At 40.1% G+C, this 27,903-nt stretch overlaps 2 protein-coding genes across 3 annotated transcripts in view; one reads left to right on the top strand and one right to left on the bottom strand.

Moving 5' to 3' along the window:
• Positions 1–1,581: 1,581 nt before the first annotated feature.
• Positions 1,582–10,422, bottom strand: asb6 (ankyrin repeat and SOCS box containing 6). 2 transcript variants are annotated; one of them, XM_074670410.1, is made up of 7 exons: positions 10,314–10,422; positions 9,767–9,917; positions 8,153–8,334; positions 5,749–5,855; positions 5,556–5,664; positions 5,378–5,464; positions 1,582–2,751 (listed from the first exon to the last, which is right to left on the bottom strand). In XM_074670410.1, the coding sequence occupies exons 2-7, from the start codon at positions 9,874–9,876 to the stop codon at positions 2,030–2,032; spliced, it is 1,317 nt and encodes a 438-aa protein (XP_074526511.1). In that variant the 5' UTR covers positions 9,877–9,917; positions 10,314–10,422; the 3' UTR covers positions 1,582–2,029. The 2 variants fall into 2 exon arrangements, with proteins under 2 accessions (XP_074526511.1, XP_074526512.1); XM_074670411.1 differs by lacking the exon at positions 10,314–10,422 and adding an exon at positions 10,045–10,302.
• An 11,933-nt stretch (positions 10,423–22,355) lies between these two features.
• Positions 22,356–27,903, top strand: part of LOC141790930 (transmembrane protein 132C) — a 242,964-nt gene continuing 237,416 nt past the window's right edge. Inside the window, exon 1 of the mRNA XM_074671095.1 lies at positions 22,356–23,510. Within this exon, the coding sequence (XP_074527196.1) occupies positions 23,465–23,510 (46 nt within the window). The 5' untranslated portion in view covers positions 22,356–23,464. The remainder of the gene's footprint in view (positions 23,511–27,903) is intronic.

Below are 27,903 nucleotides of genomic sequence, written 5' to 3'. Positions count from 1 at the left end.
TGCAGTGCTGAAGAGGGTCCAAACTGAAAAGACTGTGTCAGGGACTGGTTAAGACAAGAAAGAATAGGCATTAAAAAAGTGTTTCCAAAGAAATAACTTCTTAAAAGATGGAATTTCAAGTGAGGGGAGCAACATACAAAACATGTTATGTAACGTTTTTTTTTTTTTTTTTTTACATGAAGCTCAAGGCCCAGCGCAGAATCGTATGTATGTATCATGTAAAAGTGCCCATTTCTGATCTGTTTCTATTCAAAACCCCTGCAGATAATGACTCTAAGGATCTAACTCTGCTTTCTGGTAATTAAATAATTACAGTCTCATCTTGGTAAACTATGAGGAGACAATGTGAAAAAATAAAAGAACGACAAAACAAGCAGAAGCTTGAAGCACTGGCTGAGAGAGAAACAGTGTGTTGTGGTGAAAGAAAAGGCTGTGAGAGAATGAGCAGGTGTGGTGGGAAAGACCCATGGGCTTCAGGGAGAGAATAGATCAATAACTAATTTCAGTACCGAGCTTCACTCGCACAGTTTTCCAATAAAGGCTGGATGGAGAGTGTACTGGCTGAGCCCTCCCCCCACTATCTCTATTCTATCGCCTTCTGCGAGCAGGGATTGGACTCTTATGGAGGAAGCCTGTTTTTCTCTCGCACTCTCCCAGTGTTGGGATTGTTGGTTGGGTGGATTATACTCCAGCAGATTGTGTATTGTATAAATGTAATCCAATGTTGCCATTTCCATTTCCATGTGTCCTCCATGAGTGCTTCTGCAACCGTTCCACCTATGCCGTGCCTGGAACTTTTCCCCCCTCGCTGCCCGCCCTCCCTCCTCCTCCTCGCCCACCCACCCCCCTTCTCTTATTCGACCAGGGCCAGTGTTGAGGTTTTGTCAAGAGATTCAGACAGACAGGAGAGTGAAGCGTGTGTCATGCAGGGCTGCTGCTGCTGCTGCTGCTGCTACTCCGGCTCTTCTCCTCAGAGGCTGTGACCTAGATAACCAAGAGGAGCTGGAGCGCTTGCAAGCCTTGGAGCCACTCCAGCTCCAGCAATGTCAGGAAGGGGTTAGTTGTGTAACACAATGTCCTATTTAGTTTGCCCGTCACACACGCATGGACGCAAACACATATGTACACACTATGGTGTTACTATCACAGTACGTTTCTCTCAGGCGCTCTCGTTTTTCACCGCAGACTGGATGTAAGGGACGGGTTGCGTGCGTGCGTGTGAAGGAGCTTTAAAAAATAAAAGGCGAGGAGGCCCTCAATTCATCTGAATTTAAACATAAGCATTAAGAATGCTTGGGAAAACTTTCCACACCAGCAGCCACTGCAGACACATTATGTCACAGCACAAGTGAAACATCTTCAGGCACACTCTTACAGCTTTAAATCCCTGCTTCTTGCTTTTAGCTTTCTCTTAAATTTAAAGCACTGTGCGTTCGTCTTTAACAGGTAGTTTTTAGGAGCGTGTTTCAGCGCTGCACTGCCACTAACTGGTCAAACACACGCAGCAAGATGTGGACACACATGAAATAGTGTCATGAGCAGGGAAACAACGGGCAATCAGGACAAATGTTGAGACACAGTTCCGTTTTAATGGTAAAACTTCATGTTCAGAGAGAAGACACATCAATGCCACGATACAACACCATGATGGTGAGGAGATAAAATATAGATGTTTTCTCCTGCAATGAAACAGCTGTAATGGGCTGCACTGTGAATGTGAATAACGAAATCTTTGACCCTGACATCTGAGCACCTTCATAATACACAGGCGCAACACTGCCATCTGGGGGCGTTCAGTTTGTATTGCAGCCTCCTTTGCCGAGGCGAGGTTTGTTCAACTGTGCAGCAGCAGCTTAATCATTACAGTTTAGGACTTAAAGGCTTATCTGTAAACATGACACACGTCTGTTTGGCACAGAGAGTACAAGAAACACATTCGACAAAGGCCTCACTGGTTTATTCGGTGGAGGTTAATTCACAGACATTTACACAGAGGCCTTTCAGTCTTTTTGAATGAAAAGTTGCTTCGTCACTGCTGGCTTTGCTGGGGCTTGAAGCAGTCCCAGCCAGGCCGCAGGGTATATGTATTCTCAGGAAGGAGAAAGTCTTTCATTCTGTCTGGTAACGGCAACAGTTTCACTCTGTCGTCCAAAGGCCAAGGCTGTAGATGGCTCCTGATGAACGCCCTGCAAAGACACCTCAGAGCAGGAGGGCTTGCATCCCGCTCTACAGTCCGCACGTGAAGGTCTCTCACAGTCTGAGTGTGAGGATGAGGCTCTGGATCAGGCAAAGGGAACTCAAGCGTGGGTGGTACAAGCAGCATCGGGGTGTCAACCCTCGCTAAGTCGAGCAACACCTCTGCCTGCTCCAGGAGCTCAGAGGCGTGACTTTGATCAGAGCACTGCAGCAAGGCTACGTGGAGCCGCTGGATAAGGAGGTTGTACCCGGACCACCAGGAGTCGCCGTGAACAGAGCAAACCAGAGGGGCTCCGCTCTGGATCAAGAGCACGGCCAGAGGAAAAAAGAGGTCAAAGTGCTCCAGGCTGGTCTGTGTCAGGGAGGGCTCGTCGTCCTCACTCAGGCAGCAGCTGGGGTCCAGCTGGTGTGTCAGCAGCAGTCGTGTGGTTTTCAAGCAGAACTTACCGATCTCTGCAGCGTCCTCCACGCTGGCGTCCAGAGCCTCCTTCACCAGGAACACCAGCGTGGACTGCGCCGTTTCACCCTCTGCTGTTGCAGCGTTTACATCAGCACCTGCAGGAACAAAGCATCTCTTGAATTAGAATTCATTTATTTGATCGGGACAGTGCATTTAACATAGCTCTGTAACAGGGCATGAATTTGATGTGCTGTACAAAGAGTTCATAGCAATTTTTAGTTTCCAACTCTTGTTCCTGTTTGGGCCTTTGAATAAACAGTTAAAATGTACATTTGCCAGCATAAAATGGTAAAAAAGTTGCCATATTAAACATATTAACATAAAAAAATCTATAAACCAGGTAAAATAGCAAGTTAAAAACATGGCAGACTGAAAATGATCAAAATTTTAAACTGTGAAATGAAACATGAGCAATGAGTTTCCGCAACTTTGATCATGATTTTACACAAAAAAGGATAATCCATCAAAGTAATAATGTTTACAAAAATAGGGAATTACTTAAGCTTAAAAAAGGGAAAGCAGTTTCTTAGATTTAAATACAACTTAGTTTCTGAAAGACTGAATTCTTCATTTCTCAATACAAACATAATTTCTATTCCATCCACTGTGGCTGGTCAGTGCTTCTGTCTTTTCACTCTATGACTGTGGTTTGTAATGCAGGCTCTCTGACTCTGAAGTCTATTAACCTATAAACTGAGACTCTTTTCAGAGCATTATCTGTTATTTACTTGAACTAAAAAAACCATCCTAAACCTCAAATACTGTAAACAGGCACTTTAGTAATTAACTCAACGAAGTAAAAAAAAAAAAGAAAAAAAAGATGATGTAATCTACACAGCCATGCTTCCATAAGAGAAGTTGAGCCCCTGGTCTCTTCAGTGGGCACTAAGGCTTTTGAACATGGGGTACCAGCTGAGTGTAACAGGCGCCACCTAGTGGTAAGCATTTTTTTTTAATTAACACATGGGGGCCAACAAATTTTTCTCAAATGAGAATTTTAAATGTAAACAATTTTCCCTATAACAAACTTTACTTAGGAAAATGTTTTTGATTTCTCTTTTTGAATAAATAAATATCCATTAGAACAAAGGAGCTGGGCAATATAACTATTGCAACTAACTGAAATTGAAGGAAAGTAATGAGAATTGTTTTTCTTTTTCATTTTTTTTTAGGGTGGGGTGGGGGAGATGTTAGTTTCAAGCAATCTAAAAGGATAAAAAGCATTTTCATTAGTCTTGTAGATTTAAAAAAGTAACGAGTTCTTTTAAATACTTAACAATGTATCTTAATTTTACTGACGGAGAGATGTTTGTGTGTAAGAAACTACTGATTTTTGTCTACTGTGAGAAGTAGCTGCTACAGTAAGCAGTTTTTGTTTTGGTGTGGTGATAAAACTGGAAACTTTTTGTCTCTCTTTTATAAAATATAAATCTTGGTTGAACTAAAACAGATTTTTTTTATTAAAGTAATATTAATGTGAAGACTTTCTAAATTATCTCAAAAAAAGTCTCACTTCTTGAAATATATGCCTGATCGTACTCCACATCTTACAATGAGATTATCAGCACCAAAAATAGGTTATTTCTACATGTTGTTTCTCAGCTTTCTGATTAGGTTGTTGAAGACTGGATCGATATATTGCACATACTTCTATGAGGACACCACACTGACTGAGAATGTTAAGCAGTGAGGGGCAAGATCTGTTATTATTCTTGAAGAGAAACCCATTTCTTGGATTTATTCTGTAGTAATGGCAGACACTGGAGCTAAACAGTTAAAACAAGAAGTAAGCTAAACGGGAGTGATAGAGCACAGGCTAAAGGCTAAAACAAAGGATAAGTTGTTAGTGATAATGTTCATTCCAACCCCCATGCAGCACTTATTCTGCAGTGGTCTGTTTAGACTTGAGAGTCTATCAATAAAATGCAGAGTGAGGTTATGTTAGCTCTGCTTGGTATATGACTGACAGGACATGAACAGGATTCACTAACATTTATTGTAAACAGACATGTCTCAGAGCACCAGGCAGAGAATAGCCGCCTACAGAACTATGGTACAAACTGAGTTTACATAGTTTGCTTGTTGTCACGTTTCAAACAACAGTGCTATGTAACTGCTAATAAAAACATTACCACTTCACTTTTTATCCAGTAAAAACTTGTCCTGAACAAAGAAAAGTGGTGTTAAAAAGGAGATCTGCTCTTCATTAATTTGCTTCAAAACAAATGCACAGTCATACCGTCATGACCATGGGTGCAAGGGCTCATGGGAAACAGAGTTTTTATCTCAGACTAACATTAGCTTTTCCAGATGGTCCTCACAGCCCCTTTAATGCTCTCTGTAACTCTGTTTTTAGGATACAGTGGATGTAAGTAACTCCAAGGGGCAAAGCCAGAGTTAATTATGTTACAACCAAATACTAAATACCTAGCAGAGTGGCAACATGGAACAGACACTGAAGTCCTCAACAGGCTGTAGTTTGAACCTTGTCATGTTGTCGCTCCATGAACTGATCAAAGAATTAGTTTCACTTCACTTCCTCATATTTTAGCCTGAGCACCCCTGAGACTTTGATTTTAACACACACAGGTGAACAGGTATGCATACCAACGCAGGTTTCAGACTGCGGTGGTTTAACCTTGATCCCGTCTGGGAAGAAATTTGAATGATCAAAAAAAGGCAACAAGGCAAAGTAAAGATGAAGGGTGTTTTCAGTCACACCTCTCTCTAGTAGCAGCTGGATGTTTCCTGTATTGTGTACGGTGACTCCATCGCTGCTAGCCAAGGCGTGGAGCAAAGGTGTTTTTCCTGCATGAGGCAAGACCCAAGCATTTAGTTTTCAGAATGAACAAATGGGGAAAAAAACATAAAACTTTATAATCCAGCAATAAATATTTACCATGTTTATCTCTTGCATTTACATCAGCACCCAGATCCAGCAGGGTGAGCAGACAAGGGAGCCTCTCTGACTCCTCACTGGCGAGATCCAAAGGACTGCTCCCATGGATCTAAGAGGAACACATATTACATAGTTTCCACGCTAAAAAAACATGGTAATGATCATAAAGGACAGAACTGAAAGTCTGCCTCACCATGTCTCGCTTTTCAATGTCAGCTCCGTGTCCGACCAGCAGCTTCACCATGTTTGGCCTGTTCCTCAGAACTGCAACATGTAGAGGGTTGTAGCGAGACACCGGGTCTGCAGAAAAGAGACAAACACCATCATTGGAAAAAAAAATAACAGAACAAACATATTGGCTGCAGTATAGGTAAAAAAAAAATCCATCTCCCCAGTCATTCCAGATAAGCCGTGGTCAAACTTTAAAAAATTAATATACCTTGCCAAAATGTTTCTTGCATCTGTTTGAAGATTGAATATTTGGGTTTCTTGTGTTCAAGTCCTCTTTTTTTTCTGAAGAGTTTCATTTTCATTAGTTATGAGAGGTTAAACACAAGACTTAAAGTCAAGTTTAACGATGATTGACAGCTGCTGTTCTTGTGTATGTTTTTTGGGGGGATTGTTAAATAAGTCAGGAAGGAGAGCCAAAAAGAGATTAGACCCTCGAAAGAAAAAGAAATTGTCACCTGGCTCCACTCAGATTCTCTCAGAGTCCCTCATAGCCTCCACTGCGCAGGCTCTGGCTCCTCAATGGCAGCAGCTTTGACCACCATTGAATTTTAGCAATCGTAAATGGCAGAGCCACGCTGTCCACTCTATCAACAGTCTATGGTGCAGATAGGTAGCCTCATTTTCTACAGATCTGATTATTTATGCATTTTAGGACATCCTTTTTTTGTTAGTTCCAGACATTTTTTTTCCCACTGCAGAAAGTTGTCAGTGTCCCCCTTCCATTATTTAGCACAGCACTTCCCAACCAGGGGTTTCTGTACCTCTGGGGGTACACAAACACATTGTAGGGGGTTACATGAAAACATTTGATATTTTATTTCCAACTTGGAAGTATTAAGATAAACCCATCAAAAAACTGGTACGTGTGTGCTACAACTATTTTCCCCAGGGAGACAATAACCTGTGGTACAGCTGCACCAACATAAAAAAAATGTTTACCTGCAACAGGGTAAATATGAAAGACAAGCAAGCTCAAATGTCTCATCAAAGCTCAGATGACTGATGAAAGGTAAGTAAAACTGCTATGGCGGATCTTTATTGTTATCTCTATTGTTTGGTTCAGTGTTTTTTCCCTGTTTTTAAAGTTTAATGGGGACTTACTCAAAAGAGCTTCATTTTTTTGTGGTAAATGTCACAAGAGTTGTATATGACAAGGGGAGATTGATTAATTTGATTTTGTATTTATCTAAAACCATAATTGTTTTCAAGGCAACATTTATTTATTTTCATGTGTAATTTGAGTTAAAAAGAAGAAAATGTAAGAGAAGAAAATGTTCAAATAAAGAGATGAAGAAAAACAAATTTCCTTTGATGGTCAGTAGTCTTACGAAATGTTATCATAGAGAATCATTTACCTTAATTTAATTTTAAACAGCTAGAAAAGTCCTCAAACAACTCTCTTTCAACAAGACAGTGTAAACTGTTTGTTTCTCTACAGAGAGCCATGTTTCAGGGTGTTAAATATGGTTTTTATGTGTAAATTCTTTACCAAGCGACTTTGTTCATAACATCAAGACAAAAGATTGAAATAAGAAAAGAATGAAGAATGAACTTGAACATTTCTCTATGCTCCGTGGGAGCATTTGTCAACGTTTAATTTTTTGAAGAAGGCATTCATAAAGGAGCAGCCTCTGCCAGGATCCACTAATTATGTCTCTGGGGAGAAACATTTTTACAAGCACAAGAGGTCACCACAGCAGAGTTTGGATGAGCACCGGCAGGTTTCATCACCGCAGCAAGGCCTGCTGCACTTTCCCGAGCAATTTTCAAAAAGGGGATTTATTCTCTTTAGTGTATGTGCACAAACACTTGCTCTATCACACATGCAGTACCTTCAGTAAACAGTGAAGATGGAAACTCTGTTTCTGTTTCCAAGAGCATCACTGACACTCATAAGGAAGAAAGGGGGATCAAAAAGGCTATTTTTTGTAAGCACAAAAAAAAAAATCTGTTCAAATGAAATAACTTTTTGAAAGTTCAAAGTTTTAAATTTGTCGTCATCTTCAAAGTGTGATTGATTCTTGAGGCTCATTTCTTGAAAACATGCAACCACTGTTGCAGAAAAAGTCTAGATAGGAGAAGTATTACGAATTAAAACTATTAATTTGGGTATTCAAATTAAGTCAAACATATTTCAGCAAATAAGCTGCACTTAATTTGCAAATAGAGCAATAGTTGTTCCAAATAATTAAAATGGATCACTTCAATTTGCATATAACTGAATCACAATCAAGCCTTTGTCAATGCAGACTAGCAGACTAACTGCATAATGTAGGATGCGATATGATAAGTCAAAAGGAGTGCAACAGACAGGGCATTGATTGGCACATTTTTCTCAGGCTGGTTTTCTGTGTTTAACCCCTCACCTTCAAAGTTCAGATCAGCCCCATAGCGTAGAAGAATTTCTGCTGCGTATACCAGCCCCCGTTCTGCCACCTTAAACAGCACGTAGCTGATGCCTTCCAGGAACACCTCTGACTGGGATTCCCGCTCCAAAAGCTCCACTAGAGAACTACAAAGAGCAGCCTCTTCCTCAGGGGTTTGGCCTCTAGATATAGAAAGAGATAGAAGCAGCGTGTCACTCAAACAGTTTGACGTTTCACCAGGGCTCCTATCAAACACTGTCGTCACTGGCAGAGGTTTTACAGGTTATGGCTTGAGTGAGTTAAACTGTGAAGACACGGACAGTAAAAGAGAACTCAAATGGAGCCATGAGGTGCTTTTTGTCATAGTTTGCCAAGATTTACCGGATGAAATCTTCCTCCTCTGCTGTGATCTTCAAATTCCCCAATACACATGGGAAAGGAGCAAAGATCAAAGAGAGAGGAGGAAACTCAAAGCAAGGACACACAGGTGGATTCTATTTGAAAATCTTTTCATCAAAGGTGTAGCATTACTGGTGCCTCTACACGGATCAATTTAAGTTTTGTGGTATTACTTATGGTATCATAAAAGCAGCACAGTTTTTAGTTTTTTTATTCAATCAATGGAAAATCTATACAAAAAAAAAAAACAGCTCTGATTTTAATCTTCGAGCCCTTTTTACGACATTAGCCACTTGAAATCCTCCCTTGTCCTGAAGGTTCCTGTTGTTTGTTGCTGTAGACAGCCTGCTACTGTGGAAATGCCAGGCTGTAACTGGTCTAACTTTTCATTTACATCCTACAATTATCAATTTGCATTGCTTATGCTGATCTTAGACGATACTCATACTTTGTTAACGTCAGCAAAATTGCAACTGCTAACATCAGCTTGTTGATTCAAACTGTTGTAAACATTGCCACGATTCGATGAGTATTACCTTGTTGTTTCACAAATAGTACCAGACCTTAACTACTTTGGTGGTAAGATGTCTTTATAAGCTGATGTTTTTGTTGTTGGTATTGTTCTATCCGTTTTATCCTTTTCTTTCTTTCTGCATCTCTAGTATCCCACTTTCCAAGCCAAACAGTCTTGACAAATAGTTGTTTGACACGAGTCTTGCTCTTAAGGTTTCCCCCAGTGAATAGGAAGTTTCCACTTGTGTCTGTTCTTTGCTAAATGAGGCAAAATGTGGGGATAAACCTTTGATAATACTGAACTGACTCAAATGAAAAGCCTCAGTAATTATATCTAGTGAAAGTGATTTAAAATAAAAATGAACAAATACAACAAGTGATAAACAATTAATACGGACAACAAGAACAATGGCCCCAATAATCCGTCTTAATTAAAGGGCTCCCTGAACGTTAATAAAGGGGGTTTCAAAGGTGAGGCAGTACGTCATGTCGTCACGTCAAGTTACGTTTGACTGACGCTGGGAAATGGAGGGATTCTCATTTACCAAATTTCGCCTATTCTGTCCACACGTCATTCATTTTAATTTTCTCAGTTCATGTTGTCAGAATACTATTTAATGCAAAACTGAATACGTCTTGACCCCGTGTCACAGAAAAACAGATTACCTACAATAGAAAACCTGAAATGGGGAATGACTTTACCTGTCCTCGTGGTCACCACCGTCTTTCTCCGGTCCAAACACACACATCACTGTGTCCACCAGCGGCTGGTACTCATAAATGATCCGCCGAAACCCATGGAGGAAAGGCATGGCTCCTCCGCTTTGCACGGCACGAATAGTAAGTGAATGTCCTAAAAACATTTAATCATACAAACACAAGTAAGTTAACGAGGGTGTGTCAGTCTCAGAGTGACTGGCAGTCGTATCAGCAGCGGGTCAACGTTATCTTTGAAGAACAGCTGACAAATATCTGCTCACGTTTTATGCTGACTTTTTAAGGTCACACCTTCTCATACGACGAAGACTGACAGACTTTTCAGGATCAATCTCGGTGCAACTATTTACAGAAGCTATAAACATGCTTAACGTTTATTGTTTACAACCGAGGAAAAACGTTTTGTGGTGGGTTGATCAGTGCGCAAGAAGCCACGCTTGCTTCTAAGTCTTTCTCATTAACTGTATCACTAGATATTTGAATTACTTTTATCTAAATTAAGATAAAAGGCTCAAATAAAATAGAAACTTACTCTCACACTTTTGCCGTTACAAGCAAGGGTAAAAGCTTCAACTACGCCCACTTTCGGTCCGACGCTGTTTTACTCCGCTGCAAAACAAAAAACGTAACAAAGGTTCCGCTTTGCTCGACACCCCTTAGCCCCATGGATTGTTTATATATATATATATATATATATATATATATATATATATATATATATATATATATATATATATATATATATATATATATATATATAAATATATATTTATATATATATATATATATATATATATATATATATATATATATATATATATATATATATATATATATATATATATATTTATATACATACAGTCTATGCTTAGCCCTTGAAAAAAATACTTCCTTGAATCTTGTATTCGTTTTAACGCTTGTTTAGGATTTTTCTCAGTTTTTACTGAAATTATACAAAACTTACTTTGTAAAAAGTAACGTGTGATTTGGCTGTATATAATCCTTTGCTTTTTTCTTATTTTTACTGATAAATCAGAAGACTGCAGAGAGCATAGTATAATGTATTCGCAGATTATTGCCATCCTCATTGTTAAAGATTTTTGTGATATGCCTTGTTAATTATAAAGGTTTATCTCGAAGCAGCATGTAATTATCTGTGTAAAAAACACACTTCAAGAAGAGCGCTCAGTAATGGAACCCACCCCACAACAAGCTGTGCTATTGAGTCACCTACTGTCCAGGGCCTCAAGTCCTAAAACCAAAGCCTGAGGACAAATGAGCATGAGTATCACTGGGGTATTCAAGTGGAAACCTCTTGTCACAGGTGTTTCGTTAAAGTACGATGACACTTCTGAGAGGGCTTTCATTTCAGCACAGCTCCATGCTGGTTTAATTTCTCAAATGTAATTTCGAACCGACCAGTGTGTTCAGACTGAAGAAAAGGTTTCTGGAACCAAAAAAGTTGGTTTACAGCACAAACTAAAACATTTTGGTTCCAGCTTGGGAACTGTGACATTATCAGTGTTTGTGCCATAGTCAGTGTTGATTAAGTGAGCAGGTAGTAGAGGAAAATAGAGAAGTAAACTTTTTATATTTTTTGATTGTTACTTTGTGTTCAGATTTTTTTTTCTATTTACAGTCATGTTTTTATCTTGATGTGTCTTCATTTATATTTTGTACAAAGAAAGATGTGGCACTTGACAGGGCCTGGTCAAGACCAGAACTCATCCCTGCTGGTATAGGGCTCTGCCTTGTGAGTGATGAAAGAATATAGAAACGTACATTTTCTTCTTGATAGATATCCATGTATTACACGTACACAACTAAATGAAATTCAGACAACACCATCAAATCAAGATTAGCTAAAATGAAACATTTTTTTATAACAACATAATTTAAATTGAATTTCATTGACCATGATTCATCAAAAACTTTGTCACTGATAAGTATGCAATATATTCTTCAAGAGAGCAACGTAGTGATTACCATTTTTTATTTAGAGTGCTGTTCAGTTCTGGAGACATGTTTTAGTCCATATGGCACATCAGACTGAGACAGCAGCTCTCAGATGTTTCTTTCTTTCTTTCTTTTTTTTTTGACAACTCCTCCATTCTGCTGACAGCATCTGGCTGTTAACAGGCTCCTTTGTCCTGTTGAGCAGAGAAACCCCTGCCGTCTTTGGGGTTTGGTGACAGATGGCTTGCTTTTAGAACCAGTGAGTAGTGCTTACAAAAGACATCATTTTTAACACATCTGTGAGTCTGGTTTGATCACTGCATGTTTAAATGACAGTGCGTTTTAGCAGAGACAAAAGAAAATGTGGGTTACATAATGCATTTTGTAGATCAAAGGTTACATAAATGATGCAATATTTTTCAAAATCATAACAAAAAGGATGTGTTTGAGGTGAAATGTTTGAGGAGGGCGACAAACCAAAAGGATTTTGTTTGAGTGACTGAACTAAAATAATGTTTACTATTAGGAAAACCAGATTGTGCAGTTTCTGCTTGCAAATATTTTGGTGCCCTTTGAGATGGCACTTTAAAAAGGTGGTCTACATGTTTCACCAATAAGGTATTCATAAGAAAGAATGTGTTGTAAGTCTGTCAAATACACACTTAAAAATTGTTAATGCTTTTGACTCAAAGAGATTAAGTACAGTAGTTATTAAATTATTTTGAGTGGCTAACTCAAAATATGTCAGTAGGTGGCAGCAGTGTAGCACAGGCCAACACAAAAATTCCCAGAGCTGAGAATCATTTGTTCATATTTTTTATGATACAGCACATGTGTGACTGCACAGTTCAACACATGCATGATAGCAAACAAAACCCAGCATGTAAATGTAGACAGTATGTTCAGGAATGAAAACAAACACTGAGTGAATCACACTGAGATCTCCCTGAAGAGGAAAAACATAGTCAGCATATGATTCAATTTGATTCCATCTCTTTCATAACAAATATTTATCCTTTTCAATCCAAGAAACCTGATTAATAGCGCAATTTCCTCTGAACAGAAAGCAGAACACTCAGATCTCTTCATTGCAGTTTAAGTGTCTTCTGCTGTTTTCCAACTACACTTAATTTCCTCTGGATTCTGGAGCCATGCGCTCATGAATAATCCACTTTAATTCTCTTTTTACAAACTCGTTAGTGATTAGTTCCCTCAGTCTTTGTGCACACACCTTTCAGGGTTCCCTGATGAAGCAGGCAATCTCCTTTTCTTACTCTGGAGTTAATTTGTACCTCTGCCATGGTGAGGTCTCAAGAGCATGCAATCAGATAACAGTAGCAGCAGGTGGAAAGATGCATCCAGCTATTGGCCATAAAAAGAAAGTGAAGTTATGCAACACTGATGCAGGTTCTTCAGGAAGTTTGGGAGCATCATTACGGCACAGCAAGAGTCAATGTCGTTTACAAAGTGTTGCAATTCCAGTGCCTGTAGTCATCATAAAAAGGACGTTTCAAACTGCTTTTGCTGAAATCCCCTAAGCCACTGTTATTTCTGCATTCTCCCACAGGAAATCAAGAAAATGCACGTTGCACTGCAGCGCTGACGCACTGTTTTTGTTTATAGTCCTCAGTTAATCTCAGAACTCACCCCCACTGGCACAAAACAGGTCACAAACATTTCACATTGGTACAGTTATTTGACCTCGCTCCATATCGTACGTCAAAGAACAGCTCACCAGGGTTACAGGCATCGAAGAGTAATGATGGTAGTTAAGAACAAAGCTTTGTCAAAAACATCACCCTCTCTGCTGTTTGTCCTTTTCTTCCATCTAATTTTGAGCGGGATTGTAGGATGGAGGCAAAGAGGGGAAAAAAGAGGGAAGATAACCGCAGTACCATTCCTATACCCCCTCAGTAAATTGGCTCTTTATTAAATTTAGCTCCCATCTATCAATACAAAGAACGGTATCGAAATTACTTTGTTGGCCACAAATCGTTGGCAATAGATTGAGCCTCTGCTGAAACAAGGCCATCATTTATCTGGTTCACATTTCCTCCCAGGGTGAAAGGAAGCGGGACACAATAAGACTTTCATTTGTTCCCTGGCTGATAGATGTAACCTCCCAGAACCTCTGATTACCAGATTATCACACATAAAATAAAAAATCTATTAAACATTTAGACCTGTTGGCTCCCTCTGGATTCCCTCTATTTTTATCAAATAGTGGTGTCAGGGGAGCTGGAGGCACGGGAGTCTCCCAATGACGAGGAAATTTAGGCAGCTACAAAATACCCTTGACTATGCAAAGAGTATAGAGTGTCCTGGGAGGGTGTAACATAAAGGAAAGTTAATTACCATGGATATTAAGTACTTTTTAAGATGTAATAAAATACACACACACACACACACACACACACACACACACACACACACACACACACACACACACACACACACACACACACACACACACACACACACACACACACACACACACACACACATTCTCTGAACTTTTCGAGCCCTAAAAAGCTGCTCTGTTTAAGGTGAGAGGTGATTTAATACCAGTGCTGAAGCTAAAGGCAGGGAAATGATAATAGAGTGGCAGGGCATTGTGGTTTGGTTTCCCTCAGTTATACAGAGTGAGTTTAAATTATCAGACCAGCAGGTCTGGGCCTAATATCCCTTTGTGCTGGCAGCGTATTGCCAAGTGAAGATTGTGGACGGAAATAATCAGCCTTTTAAAAGGTCAGGGGAAGTTAAGCACACCCAAAGTAGACCATGACACACTGGAGCTGATAAGAAATAACTGTCTGTGTAAGGAAGAATGAGGAGAGTTCACCTTGTCCCATTTATTCTATCATGATTGCTCAGCTGTCAGTCAGATTTAATGGCACATGTGAAGCGAACCCAGCCACAATGGTGGGAAACTCTTTGCTCCAGATAACAAACTCTGAAGTAAGAAGAGTAATTCAATCAAGGACTGGTTGTGTTAAAATGCCTGATAAGTTTGTTACATTCCTTTATAGCTAAGTAATATGTGAGAATTGAATCTATTAAGATCCGTTCTACCTGTTCCTGTTAAATACTTAAACCTGATTGGTCAAAACTGTGTAACAGTGGTGATTAATTCACAACAAACTGATCCCACACCTCATTTCAAATCCATCTCCAGAGAGAAGTCTGGCCCATCTCTCCTCTGCCTGTTGACACTGTGGTAAAACGTTAGGGTTCATCTGAGGCTGGAAGTAATGACAGCTAGAGGGCACAGATGAGAGAGCAGCCGAGGAGCTACTTCAGCCCTTTCTGATAAGGACACACAGAGCAACACCCTCTCCTGCAACCCAGGCAACAGCAGCACAGATGGTGCAACTTCAAATTGCTGATCTCTGCAAAGTTAGGCAACGCCTCAAGCAGTAAGGGAATATCAGTACATTTACATGGAGCTTCAGAAATCTGGCTATGAGATCAGACTGAGCATAGCTCAATTGACACGTCTAGATAATGTGATTGCTATCGGGCTATGGTTGGATTCAGGACTCAGCAGGTCCCGCCTTGGCGCTCTGCCAGAAGAGGAGGTAGACGACCGTGATGAATAGGGTCACTGCGCTTATACAGTCTGTAGCCCTGTTTCCACCCAGCAGTCTGGGTTGGATCAATTCAATGTGGTGAGTGTTGGATCGGTAAATTCCAATCCTGTTTGCGTTTCCACAGTCAACCGTACCCCCTCTTGGTAGGCAGCGTGTAAGACGAATGCTGATAGCCACATCAGCTAGGTAATAGCATGATGCCATAGTAGGGTGACACAGTGAATCCTGCTAATGAATCCAACAAAGAAGAAAAACGCAAAGTAAACAAAGACTAAACAGTGTTGTAGCTCCACCTTCTTGGGTCAGATAGGTTTGTCTGGCACCCCAACAGAAGGGTACAGAAAAATGGGACAGTATGGATTGGTCATTTAGGGACCTGTAGCTGGATTGGTTGATAGAAATGCCACAATTTTTGTGCCATACTTAAATGAACCAAATTAACTGCTTGGCAGACACATGCCTCATGGCTCTAACACAAAAAATCAACATGGCACATACATGCATAAAAACATAAAGAACTATAGCTGCGTCCGCCTCGGCCATCGTGGTTGAAATGTTTCCTCTTCAGGTAAACCGAAACTAGCTCTACATGCCTGCAGCTTTGCTTATCAAAAAAAGACACATTGCTACCAAACAGTGTGACATTCTTGGCCAGAAGTCCATTTCTCCTCTGCATGTATATGCAGACAGGACTAGATCCCCGTGAGTTTACAATCGAGCTACGACCTTAGTCGGACTGCTGTGTGCACGAGCGTACTGAGTGTTAGAAATTGTGACTTTTGCCTCATTTATGTTAATAGAAAAAGGTGAGTTGACTGCAAAAGCTACAGGAAAAAGGATAGCTAAATGAAAATGAAAACATTTACATAGATATTCCAGTAGGTCTTGTTCACTTTGTCTAATTTTACCTTCAGTGGAGTTTCAAATGAAATATTAAAAATTACCAGGCTAACGATAAAACTGACCAGGAATTGAATTGTTCAGTGTAATTCTGACTCACTACCTTGAGGAGGCTGAGAATAAACTGAAGCAATAAGGGGTGTCATTAAGTAAGGAAATGAAGAGAACTTTTTTTGTATTTAAATCTAAAACCATTTCTAATTTCATGTTTTGTGTGAACTGGTTTGCTCTTTATAACCCCACATCACTCTTGGCCTGCTCACCTTGTCAGGGTTCCAGTTTGTACAAACGCTTTGTTACCAAACACCATCCCAGGCAGAGCAGAACCTTTGGTTTTCAGAGATGATTAATTAGCCACCCAACTACTACCCTGAATAAGCTAACTTTCAGCAACAGCAAAAATACAACACAGGTTTGAACTGTAGTTAATGCAGCAGATGTGTTAGCGGGCATTATCCTTTGCTTACACCAACTGATCATCATTATTAATTTAAATGATATTTTTGACAGAGATTTTTATGTTGGCTTTTAGAATTGAAAACACTGTGCTAAAACACAGAGAAGAGAATGTAGGGGGTGTATTATCTCTGTATCTGTCACTCAGAGCAATCCCTTCTATACAGAAGTAATCATCCACTCTATTACAAGAAATACACTTTTGGGTTGCTAAGAAACTGATGGAGACTTGAAAAGGTTGGAGGTCCAAACCAATAAATTGAGCTAAAACAGCCATTATAAAATTCAGAATGTCTGAGCCTCTCTTTCACTCTAAAAATACTCTGAGCGCTACTCAAACCTTTGATAACAAAACTCTGACTAGTTTTATGAAGAGAGAAAAACTCAAAGAACTCATTTATTAAGAGGCGAACTTTCTTAACAACTGCACCAAGCCAGGCAAGCTATTCCCCAAGTGTCATGAACATGGGCTGTAAAAAAAACGTGGAGGTCATCCCTTTTGGCTCAAAGTGAGGTTGCCACAAAAACTTGCCTCCCTGGCAGCAGTATAGTAAAATCTCAGTCTCCCTGTTCAGCCCAAATGAGTTGTGGGAAAGCTTTAAAACATAAAAACACATTATAAAAAATGTTTCTCACATCTGTAAACTGTAGGGATATGAAGATGTTATTGGGCTGCGTTGTGTTTGAGTCCTCTTTTTTCCATAGTTCTGGTACCATTGCTTTTCTAAAAAATTGTCATAACTTTTTTGAGCTATTCATACGGGGCCCCGATTGTAAAGTTTATTTGCTGGATCATTTCCTTAAACTTTTATTTTGGTGCTTCCGACGAACGAGAGTGTGAATTTGCAGATTAGCTAAATATACAGAAATCATAACTCAAGATTTAGCTATCTTGAATTCATATTTAGAAATTTTGGCAAATATCTACAAATCATTGCTCAATATTTACAAATCTTTGCAAAAGATTAAAACATTTTGACTAAATATTTAGAAATCTTTGCTTAAGATTTGGAAAGTTTGACTAAATATTTGGAAATTTTAGCAAATATCTAGAAATCTTACATAAATATTAAAAATGAAAATGAAATGTTTAGAAACATAGCTAAATATTCAGAATCAGGACATTTACCTGAACATTTATTTCAATTTTGTTGTTATTTGAAGTGTGTAGATCTTTACAATCGGAGCCCCATATACTCATAGCCATATTTCGACCAAGAACGATATGTATGAGTAAACTGTGTCATTTGACCCAGCCCCATCTGATGAACAATGATGATACTAGTTTTTTTTCTGTAAGATATTTCCTAACAGTGACATGCAGAAACTTTTTGTAGGGCAGGGCCATAAAAAAATTCACATACAGCATAAACTCACCACTGAAGAAGGCAAGTTTCACATGAAGTCACCGAGTGCATTTTTGCCCCTAAAAAAGTGCTCTTCAACATGTTTATTTCCACCAAAGAGGGCACTTGAGTGTGCATTTTTGCCACCCAAAAGGGTTTTAGCTGTTATACCAATGAGAAAGGCACATGTTTGGGCTACCAAGTTGGCACTATAGCATTTGGTTTTCAACAAGTGGGCCACGAGGGAGGGGGCGACCCACCCACAACCCCTCGGTGCACACCACTGTGATATAATCTGTCATTCAGTAAGCTAACAGGTTACTACAAGCCATTTCTATTGCGTAACCCCCTTTTTTGTTTTGTTTTGTTTCTGTTCTACTGCTAATTTAAGCAATACTATGATCTCGTTTCCCATAAAAATATTTTAGAATTGAATGAAAACAATGTTCTCATCTCTTTTATTGAATCATTTAGATATCTTTTCACTCGATAAACAGTATTTCTTGATGCTAATTCTTAAAATGTATTGCTAAAACTGTAATTTGTTATTAAAAAGTATTGTATTGCTTAAATAAACTAAGACTGTAAGACTCTGCGTGGTTGTGGGTAAATATATTGCCCTTTTTCAGGTGTTTTACTAAGTTGAGCTAAACTAAGCTAGGATAAACAAAATTAAGCTAAGCTAAGTGACTTAAGTTAGCTCCACATTCATTGTCTGATTGTAGGAACTTTTCTCTCATAAGGAAATAAATGTCTCTAGAGACTTATAATGATTTGGTTAACATGAGTTTTGATTTTAGTGCCCAACAAACAACACTCTCTTGGCCTGACTGTTTTTCTAGAGTTATCAAAGCGTTGACGTCTTGTTTGAGAGCGACTGACGGCTTTTAGTAGAGTTTAAGCAACAAAATAAGGACGAATCCTTTGGGATAAGTGACTAAGTGCACTGAGGGTTTGGGAAGGTCACTCTCTGCCTCCCCTCTGGGCATCAGTCTTAAAAACAGAGTGACGGCCCCAGAGAGGCTGATAAGTAAATACCGTTTTAATGGGCTGTGGATGGCTGGTGGTAATCTGTGCAGGCTGGGAGTGGGCAGGGCACAGAGGGCGACGGGGCGTTCGGCAGCAGGGTTTTATTAATGCTATCATAGATCAGATTGGCCAGGGGAGGAGAATGAAAGGTGGTGATGAATTTGGGGCCCCTGTCTGCCATCTGACTGGAGGACAAGCCACCGAGGCTGGTTAAGGTCATGGATGAAGGATACCACCAAAAAAGAATACACAAGGGACGATTCATTATGTATAATATAGAGGATAGGATCATATATACCCCAGGGAGCTTCTGAAGGTTAGAGGGTGACAGATGGAAACTTCAAAAACACAGCCTCTAGTGTGTTTCCACTCACACATTTGATATTCTTAGCATCTGAATATCCAACAATAATATGCTAACATAAAACCAGAAATGTCTTTTAGTATTCTTGACAGAGAATCCGTGTCTAAAGCTGCAGTAAAACATGGGTATAGGTGTCTGAAATTGCAGTTTGTTGTGCCGTCATGTTTCTGACATTTCAGTCTTCTGTGTATTTGCAAGGAGTGAAAGCCTCCAGATCTTTTCCAAGACATCAAAGACTCTAGACCTTTCTTCAGACATCAAAGTCCCGGGACCGGTCCTCAGAGAGTTCAGACATCACTTCTGACAAGACACAATCACTTGCATTTGTGCCTCCCAGTCATCTCTTTAAATAATTCAGACAAATGCTCTACCTGTTTTAAAAACTCCCCATACTTCCAAATCTGGTGTGTCGCTTCGTCTTTCTGGAGGTGGATTGATGGTTTGTGAGTTTATACAGCAGTCTGAGTCAGTGTAATTCAACCTGGGAAATGGACTTACCATATGCAGGGCTGAGAGGAATCTGTCTACTTTCTGTAATGACTTGCAGCGACAGGAGATGTAACCTAAGCCACTCTGGCTCTGCTGGTGCTCACTCTGATTTCCAGCAGTTGAATGGACCTCAGTGTAGCGTGGGCTTCAAGGGATTTGACTGCCTGTCGGGCTGCAGTCGGGCTACTTTTGGCCATCTACCAGCCTTTGTGTGAGTGATGTTTCAGCCCACAATTACAGCTCGGGAAGTGACTGCTCTACCCCAACATTTTCCTTCCTCTATCTCTAATGCTTTTTGCAGCTGTACAAGACTGAATTTGTTTCCATGATCAAATTGCACATATTTGGGAAGAAGCTAATGCAAAGGTACAATAAAGTGAAAAATTGAGTTCTGAAAGCAGCCAGGAAACTGTAAAATTGTGATAAATGTAGTGGCTGAAACCGTGATTTAGTGGTCCCAGAGATTTTATTTTGCAAACATCTCCACAACAACTCTGCGACTTTATTTGCGTGAATGGAAGAAGGGCTCTGGATGATTTCCTTTCTTGCTTTGCCTTTCAGACATAAGTGCTGCTCACACCCCAAACAGGATCAAAGTATTGGTTGAGACCACATTTTTTGTGTTGATGTTGGCCTGCTGTCTCCAAAAATAATCATACATACAGCTAAATTATAATGCTTTGATGTGACAAGCTTTTAGCCTGAGGATGCTTTCACATGTTTGTGTATAGTTTTGGCATATCCCACACACACAGACACAGACTCAGACACACATATAGCTCCAACTTGATACTCAAATAGTTAGATCAGATTAAGTCAATACTGTTTGATACATTTTAGATAAAGAAAGCCTTCCCGACTTAAAAAATCACATGGAGTATTAATTTAATTAACAATTTCTAAAACAGCACGACTATCTTCCTTCAGTCCAAAAACAACACAAACAGCAACTGATGCTGATCACAGTGAAGCAGATATGCATAACAATGAACAAAAACCTCATAATTAAAACAGTTTGACTGGTGGCTATCTCATCTGATTTGTCTGTATTTAGTGTTCATGAATCCTTTTTTATCTCTCCCTCACAACACCATCTGGTCTGCACGGGGAACAAATCTGCCGCGTGGCTCACAGTTGAATCAATTACCAGATTACAGTAGTAAACCATGTATCACTGCAATTTCTGAGCTCAGATGGCTTTAATATTGATCAACTCGTTAGTCCCAACAATTATATTATTCACATCACAATCCTAAAACCGGATTTCAAATGAACAGATATGATGCAAACATCTGTCTCTTTGCTTCTCTTTCTACCCCAGTCTTACCATCCATCAGGCACATCACTCTCCACCATGAGTCTGCTCCTGCTCCTGCTCTTGCTTTTGCCTGTTGAACGCATGTTTTACTGCTGCTAGTGTTGTGAAGAGTTTCTACAAAAAAGTAGAGAGTTCCTTCTCTTTTTTATTGATAAAAAAAGTATTTACAAGTAAAGTATTCACAAACAAATTCAGTTTTGATTTGGTGGTTTATGACACGATCGTTGACCATGTATCTTGTTCAAGATCCTCTTGTCCTGTTTTTAACCCAATAAATACATATAAAAAACATTGTACAAGAATAGTTTAAAGGAGTGAACTTGAGAGCAAGTAAAAAAAAAATATAAACATAGACTTAACATAAAATATACAAATTGTAAAAATATACAAATACAAAAGGACTGACAGAGTAAACTAAGGCAGCCAAATGATGCTGAATACTACTTGTAATACCACCTGTAACACGTTTGTTGGATGCTATTCACTCATGTATATAATTTGTTTTCTAGTTTTCAGCTGAAAAAAAAAAAAAAAAAAAACAAAAAACTGGCCCACATGTCTAGGTAAAACTGACTTTTTATTTGCACTCCTCAAAGGGTTCATTTTCATCATCAGTGAAGTAATAAAACAAATAGAAAAGTTTAAGGCATAAAAAAATCCAGATGAAATACAGAAATGGAGCGCAGTTTGGTGTTATTATGTGGTCTCAAATCATCTTCAGCCCCCCTGGTCAGAATAGGAAAGGTTTGAAAATGCAGACACCAGAAACATATCCCACTGTGACCTGCCTGACAAACAGCATTTCCCCCTGGACGACATGTCAGAGTCATTTCCCACAAAACCTTCGTGTTTTCTCTGTCTCTTTTTTCCCACACTCACTTTATTTTAAAAATCATCTTTCTGTTTTCCACAGTTTAGATTGTCTTTCCTCCACTCCCACGCCTGAACTGTTGTTCAGTTCCGCTCCCCGACCACACGGGGTCAGTAGTGCCTACCAAGTGGCGCAATCAAGCAATCAACTGAACACGTCCAGGAACAACTTTAAAAGTCGTTCCTTTAGCCCACAGACGATGACTGTCAGAAGGAACATTAAGCAGACATTAAGAGTCGAGGTAAATGAATGAACCTGAATAATACGCATCCCTAGAGCCCTACCTGTGAATGAACGGTTCTAACGGGGTGATAATTTTAAGTTCCCGTCTTTCTAATCGGCGTAGAAGTGTCTGATTCAGTGTCTTCTATTTTCGCTGTCACCCATATGGGCTGGTGTGTTGTTTAGGCGTCACACGCCTCTCGACGTGCGCCACAGCCAGTTATTGTCACTGCTGTAGGCTTCTCTCCTCTGCTCCTCTCGACGCGCATTGGACGGCTGACAGCGCGTAAGCTCCGCTGGAATTGAAGCCTACTGCCTGTCTACTTAAACATCGAAAGATGGACGCTTGAAACCCGACTTTCGCGGAATATTTAAGCCACTTGGTGGCCGAAGTGTAATTGTAAGTGGCAGCTGTGAGGAGAGCGGTGCAGCGCGCGCTGCTGTGGATGCTGCGTGCAGCTGGAGTTGCGCTCAGGACTTCGCGAGACGTTCAGGTTTCCTGAATTTGGATTTGTGCTGACCTACGTTACAGTTTAAACTTGTTTACTTTTATTTTTTTCCATGCACGATGCTGGGCTGGAACTGTTTCTCTTCGTCCACAAGTGTGGGACTCTCCTCAGTGCAGAGCGGCCAACTTTAGGAGGGGGTGCGGAGGACACAGAGCAGGAAAACAGACCAACTGAGGACCAGAGACTGAAAAAAAAAACATTTCTGCTCTCCTTTTTGCTGCAAATAGTTCCTGAGCTTTCCTAGAACTGTGGTCGACATGTATGACAACATACGTTTCACTTTGGACATCGACATTATGGTCGCAGGTGTCTGAACGTTTCTCTCCCAAAATGTCTCAAATAGTGACGCAAAGCAGCTCTTAAGTTTCCTCTCTTCAGCTCTTGAAATTTCTATCCAAAAACAAGTATTGACACACGAGTGGAAAGGCTTTGAAAACTGTTTTCCACGCGCACTTGGATTTTTTTTTGTAGCATTTGAAAACCCTGGATGAGGCATGACACTTCGAAGGAAAAATGTTCGTTCACTTTTTTTTTTTGGTGCTGCAAGACGGATTGTATCTTTGAATTAATCCGTTCTGTCTTCTGAGATCTTTTTGGAGGGGGATTCTCGCTCTCCCGGCTGCTTCAAGAAACATGTTGCACATCATAGCGCTTCAGCCGGTGCTGCTACTTTTTGGAGGTAAGCACAATTTTAGTTGAATTGTCTTTCGTCTCCTAACATCAGTGTTCTCCTCACCCAGATTGAGCTGCTGCGCTTTACAGTGTTACCAGATAAAGTGTTGCAATGGAAACTGAAGAGTTTTAGCAAGCTTTGTCAGATGTTAGGGTCACAGCCAGATAGACAGGAGGATGCAGGACATTATTCACCAATGAGTCACTGGTGTGAAGGTGTGAGTCTGCGCCTTCATATTTAAATCTATGAGCCCTGGAGTGTCACTTTCCATGTAATCTGAACACTGTGTGTAGTGTGTTACTCTCTGCGATATAAAGAAGCTACTGCTGCAAGTGTGACTGACTCTGCACCTGTGCAACGAACTCAGAGCACCTCTTGCCTTAAATATCATTTATCTCATGAATATTTCAGTGTGACAGGGATTCTCTTGTGTAACAGAAGTTTTGTGGCTTTATTATCTCATGGCTTGTCAGGTTATTGCATCAAAATTCATCTCATGGCTGAGAATGACTTTTTTGGGATGGAAAAAAGTTACAAACACCTGCAGCGCTAAGAGACCCTCAAAGCACAAACCACAGCATGGCGAGAACTCCATGTTTGAGAACTGCCTGTTTTTTTCCAAAAGGAATGATGATGTTAATTTCACTTTGCGTGCACATTGCATTGTTTCAGTCATTTCGTGCCACAATAGAGGAGCAGCCTTTACTTTTGCTGCCCTGCAGCTAGAATGTGCAGATCTAAGAGCAGTTGTGGCCTGGCTAATGAATCCCTTATGTCATGAGGGAAAGAAATTTAAGCTAAAATACTCTTTGGGAAATGTTCCCTGTCAACTATTGTCATCATCTTCTGCACATAATACCTGGCTTTAGAGGCTTACCCATTCGCCACACTGATAAAACTAATGACTGTTGAGTTTTTAGGTGAAAGTTTGGCTGGAAATTCTCATTTTATGTCCAGCTAGAAGAGAAAACATGTTTCTTTGTTACTTTAGTTTTTTTTCTGCCTCAGGCAGACAGCCAATCATGTACTGGCTGTTTAAAATAAAAGAAACACGTACACTGATTCCCCACAGAATTAAAGGTCATGCATTTCCTGAAAGACAACACCCTCAAACTGCATCTCACGCATCTATTGTGCACGTCCACCTGGACAATGCATCTTCCTCAGAGCTCAGAGGATGACTCTGATTTGACAGAGGCTCTATTATGACTGCTGACTCACCGGCTTCAAGTGCACCGTAATGATGTTTGCCATATGCCAAGGCCTTCTCAGTATCCATACGCAGTGTGATACTAATTGAGCATCGTGTGTCATAAAGCTGCAGGACACAGCGTCTCACTGTGAATAGTGATGAAAATTGATAACACGCTCCAGGAAATGAGGGGATCAAATCGGTGCTAGAAAAATGCCTGTGCAGCATAATGAAGCATAATTAGGGAGGGAAATCTTCTGCTATTCTGCTGTGATTGTGACGAGGCTCTTTTTTTTGCAAAAGAAGGAGTCTTATCAGAGAAGATAGGTACTAGATCTTGAAAACTGTCCACAATTTAGATCAAGTGTCATAAAGCTGAAGAAGATCAGGGAACCAGAAGTTTTTTCCTGAGGCTTTATTTTAATTTTTTCCACAGCCTTTCCTCTGTATTATTTGGTGCTTTCCAATGAGACACCTCCCTGGGATTCCTGGGAGGAATATCCAATTTTCCCTCCTTCCTTCTTATCCTTGAGCTTAACAAGATCCAAAAGGGGATCAAGCAAGGATAGCCTTCAGTCTACATCTTTAAGCGCTACACACACAGCCCATGCTGTCTCATGTCACAGCTGTGCGTCTGTCCTCATGCCTCTATATCCCCATCACGGGATTCAGCTTGTCCTATAGGATTTCTTTTTTTTTTTCCTGTGTTGAACTCTTAACATTTTATTAACCCTGCAAAGATTCTCAGTCCGCTTCTCAGCAGAAGGTTTTAGTCTGTAATTGTCTTCAAAGGTGGAAAAAAACGATCCACTGCTGTGGTCCTGCTCCCAAACGCAGTGGCACACTTCCAGATCCTCTTCTTTTTTGCCCCTGGCAGTCCTTTAAGCCCTGCGACTCATGTCCTTGAGCAAGCAAGGACCAAGAAATGAGAGAGAGGGTGACATACTGCACACCAAAGAAGATGGTGTGTTCCTAGAATTTTCAAAGACATAAAAGTGGACTCGAGTGAAAGGAATGAAAGGGAAACTTACCTGGTGTCTGATAACGATGAATTCAGCTTAGCGTACTTTCGCTGGCATGTTTCAGTCTTTTTAGATTTACAGCGAGACTTGAGTTAGTAAAACAGCTGAATTCAGTGTTCATATCTTGACTTTCCTCTGCATTATAGTGTTTTATTGTGCTGAAGGGATTTCAGGAAATCTCATTGAGAACAGTTGACAGCTCATCAGTCCTGCTTGTATCAGGAGCATGTGGTCGTTAAGGCTTTAATGAGTCTCCGTCTGAAGTGAACTTGCTGTGTATAAAGACCTGTGATGTACTGTTTCTGGTTTGTTGGTGAGAACTCTGTTAGGTTGTCTATTAAAGACTGAGAGAGTTTGAGAGCAGTAGAAACCCCTGGCTCGGTGGTATTTTTATACGGACTAACTCACAGCTGAGCTCGAGTACACTCTGGTTCTTTTCTGAGATCTGCAGCAGAGGACACTGATAAAAAGGGGGAGAATTTATTTTTCCTTCTCTCAAATCCAATTTGGCTTAGGTGTTTTTCTTTAGCTTCCCTTCGTGGAAGTAGAGAGTTGCAGTAACAGCATGGCGTAAGCAGCACTGTGTAATTACCAACCATTATAAATGTTGGACGCCAGAAGTTTGTGTTTGCTCCTTTGTTTGTTTAATGACCGTTTTATGAAGCACAGTGTGTAGGTGGACTCCCTTGTATCGCTCCTTCATGCTCATTATATTCAAAGTGAGTGTGGGAGGCTTACATTGTAGCTTCCCAATCATTGAATTAAAAGAAGGTTTTTGCCCCCATAAATTCATATATCATCAGCGTAATGTTGTATAAAATTTCTGCAGAGCACACCTGCCTCCCGTTAATTAGCTTTTTTTATAAGTGCTTTAATCTCACATTCAATTTAATCATGCTTCATGATTATCAAAGGTGAAAGGAGGAAATCTGTGTAAAAGCTTTGAGGGGAGGGGTTGTGTGGTGTGGTGTGTGTGTGTGTTGTGTGTGCGTCTGAGGAAGGGGGCTGTGGTAATAACAGACAAACTTGCTGATGCAGTGTTTGTGCGCTCTCTCATCAGTGGATAGTTGTTGTCTGAGCAGCAGACCTCCTCCTCATAAATCTATCTGGGAGTTCACAGACTGACTGTGAGCCCCAGTCACGCTGCGTCGACACGGTGTGGTGCAACAGAGTGAAAACACCAGAGACGAGCAGCCGGCATCAGACTGCACACTATTTCAAAGTCTTACTCTAATGTAAAGAAATGAATTCATTGTTATTCATGAACTCAGGCTGCATTGGCAATTTCAATTTATTTTTTGCTCAGTATTACATTGAGAACGTATAATTTAAAAATACATAACTTGGGTGTTAGAGCTGAGTGAAAATTCTCTCAGACTGTATTGAGGCCCAACGGTGCAAGACACCACCATCAGCATGCTCATAATGACAAAGTTAACAGAGATTTTTATATTTAATACGCAGACATTTAGTCAAAACAATATATTAATCTTTATTCAACTGTTTTGTTTTATTTTTAATCCTAAAATCTAATGTTGTTTTATTTCCTGATCCCTTGAACGTGTCCTCATTTCACACATGCTCCTGATCATCTTGCCTAGCCAGCTGGTTCATGCAGTCCTTTGATTTCCCTCTTCAGCCGCTATAATGTCTGTATTAACTGAAGTGTGTGCAACACTTTTTTTGAAAACACTGTCTAGTTTATTACTCAGAAGTCCGCATTAGGCTCAGCTAACAGGAAATCAAACATTTTATTTGACAAGTGGAAATTTGAGTTAAAAGGCTATCAAGATAATTGGGATAACTTTGAAACCACACATGTTTTTAGGAAGTACAATCATCAAACATCTGTTTCCATGTCACTAAAAAAGACATTTCCAATTCAGAGTTGTAGTCTGGGAAATGTTACAAATCCATCAAACGGTAAGATTGTTTGTCCCCCAGTGATCACGACTGTCATCACCACCCGTCCAGTGATTTTTGGACATTTTCCTTAATCTTAAAACAAGAGCCACTCAGAGGACAAGGGCAATCCTAGCAAACCCTCTCCACCCCCTTCATCCAGAGTTCCAGCCCTTTCCATCTAAGACAAAATAAGGCCAAATCGAACAGATACCTAAAGTGATTTGTTCCAACTGCTGTTGTAGGTGAGCCAGCTTCAAATGATGCACTACTGAAATTGTGG

The sequence above is a fragment of the Halichoeres trimaculatus genome, unplaced genomic scaffold (genome assembly GCF_033239565.1).
Source record: "Halichoeres trimaculatus isolate MK-OKI-2021-1 unplaced genomic scaffold, fHalTri1.1 fHalTri1_scaffold_5, whole genome shotgun sequence".
Lineage (NCBI taxonomy): Eukaryota > Metazoa > Chordata > Actinopteri > Labriformes > Labridae > Halichoeres > Halichoeres trimaculatus.
The sequence above is the reverse complement of the archived record's forward strand: the minus strand, read 5'-3'. Positions and strand labels throughout refer to the sequence as shown.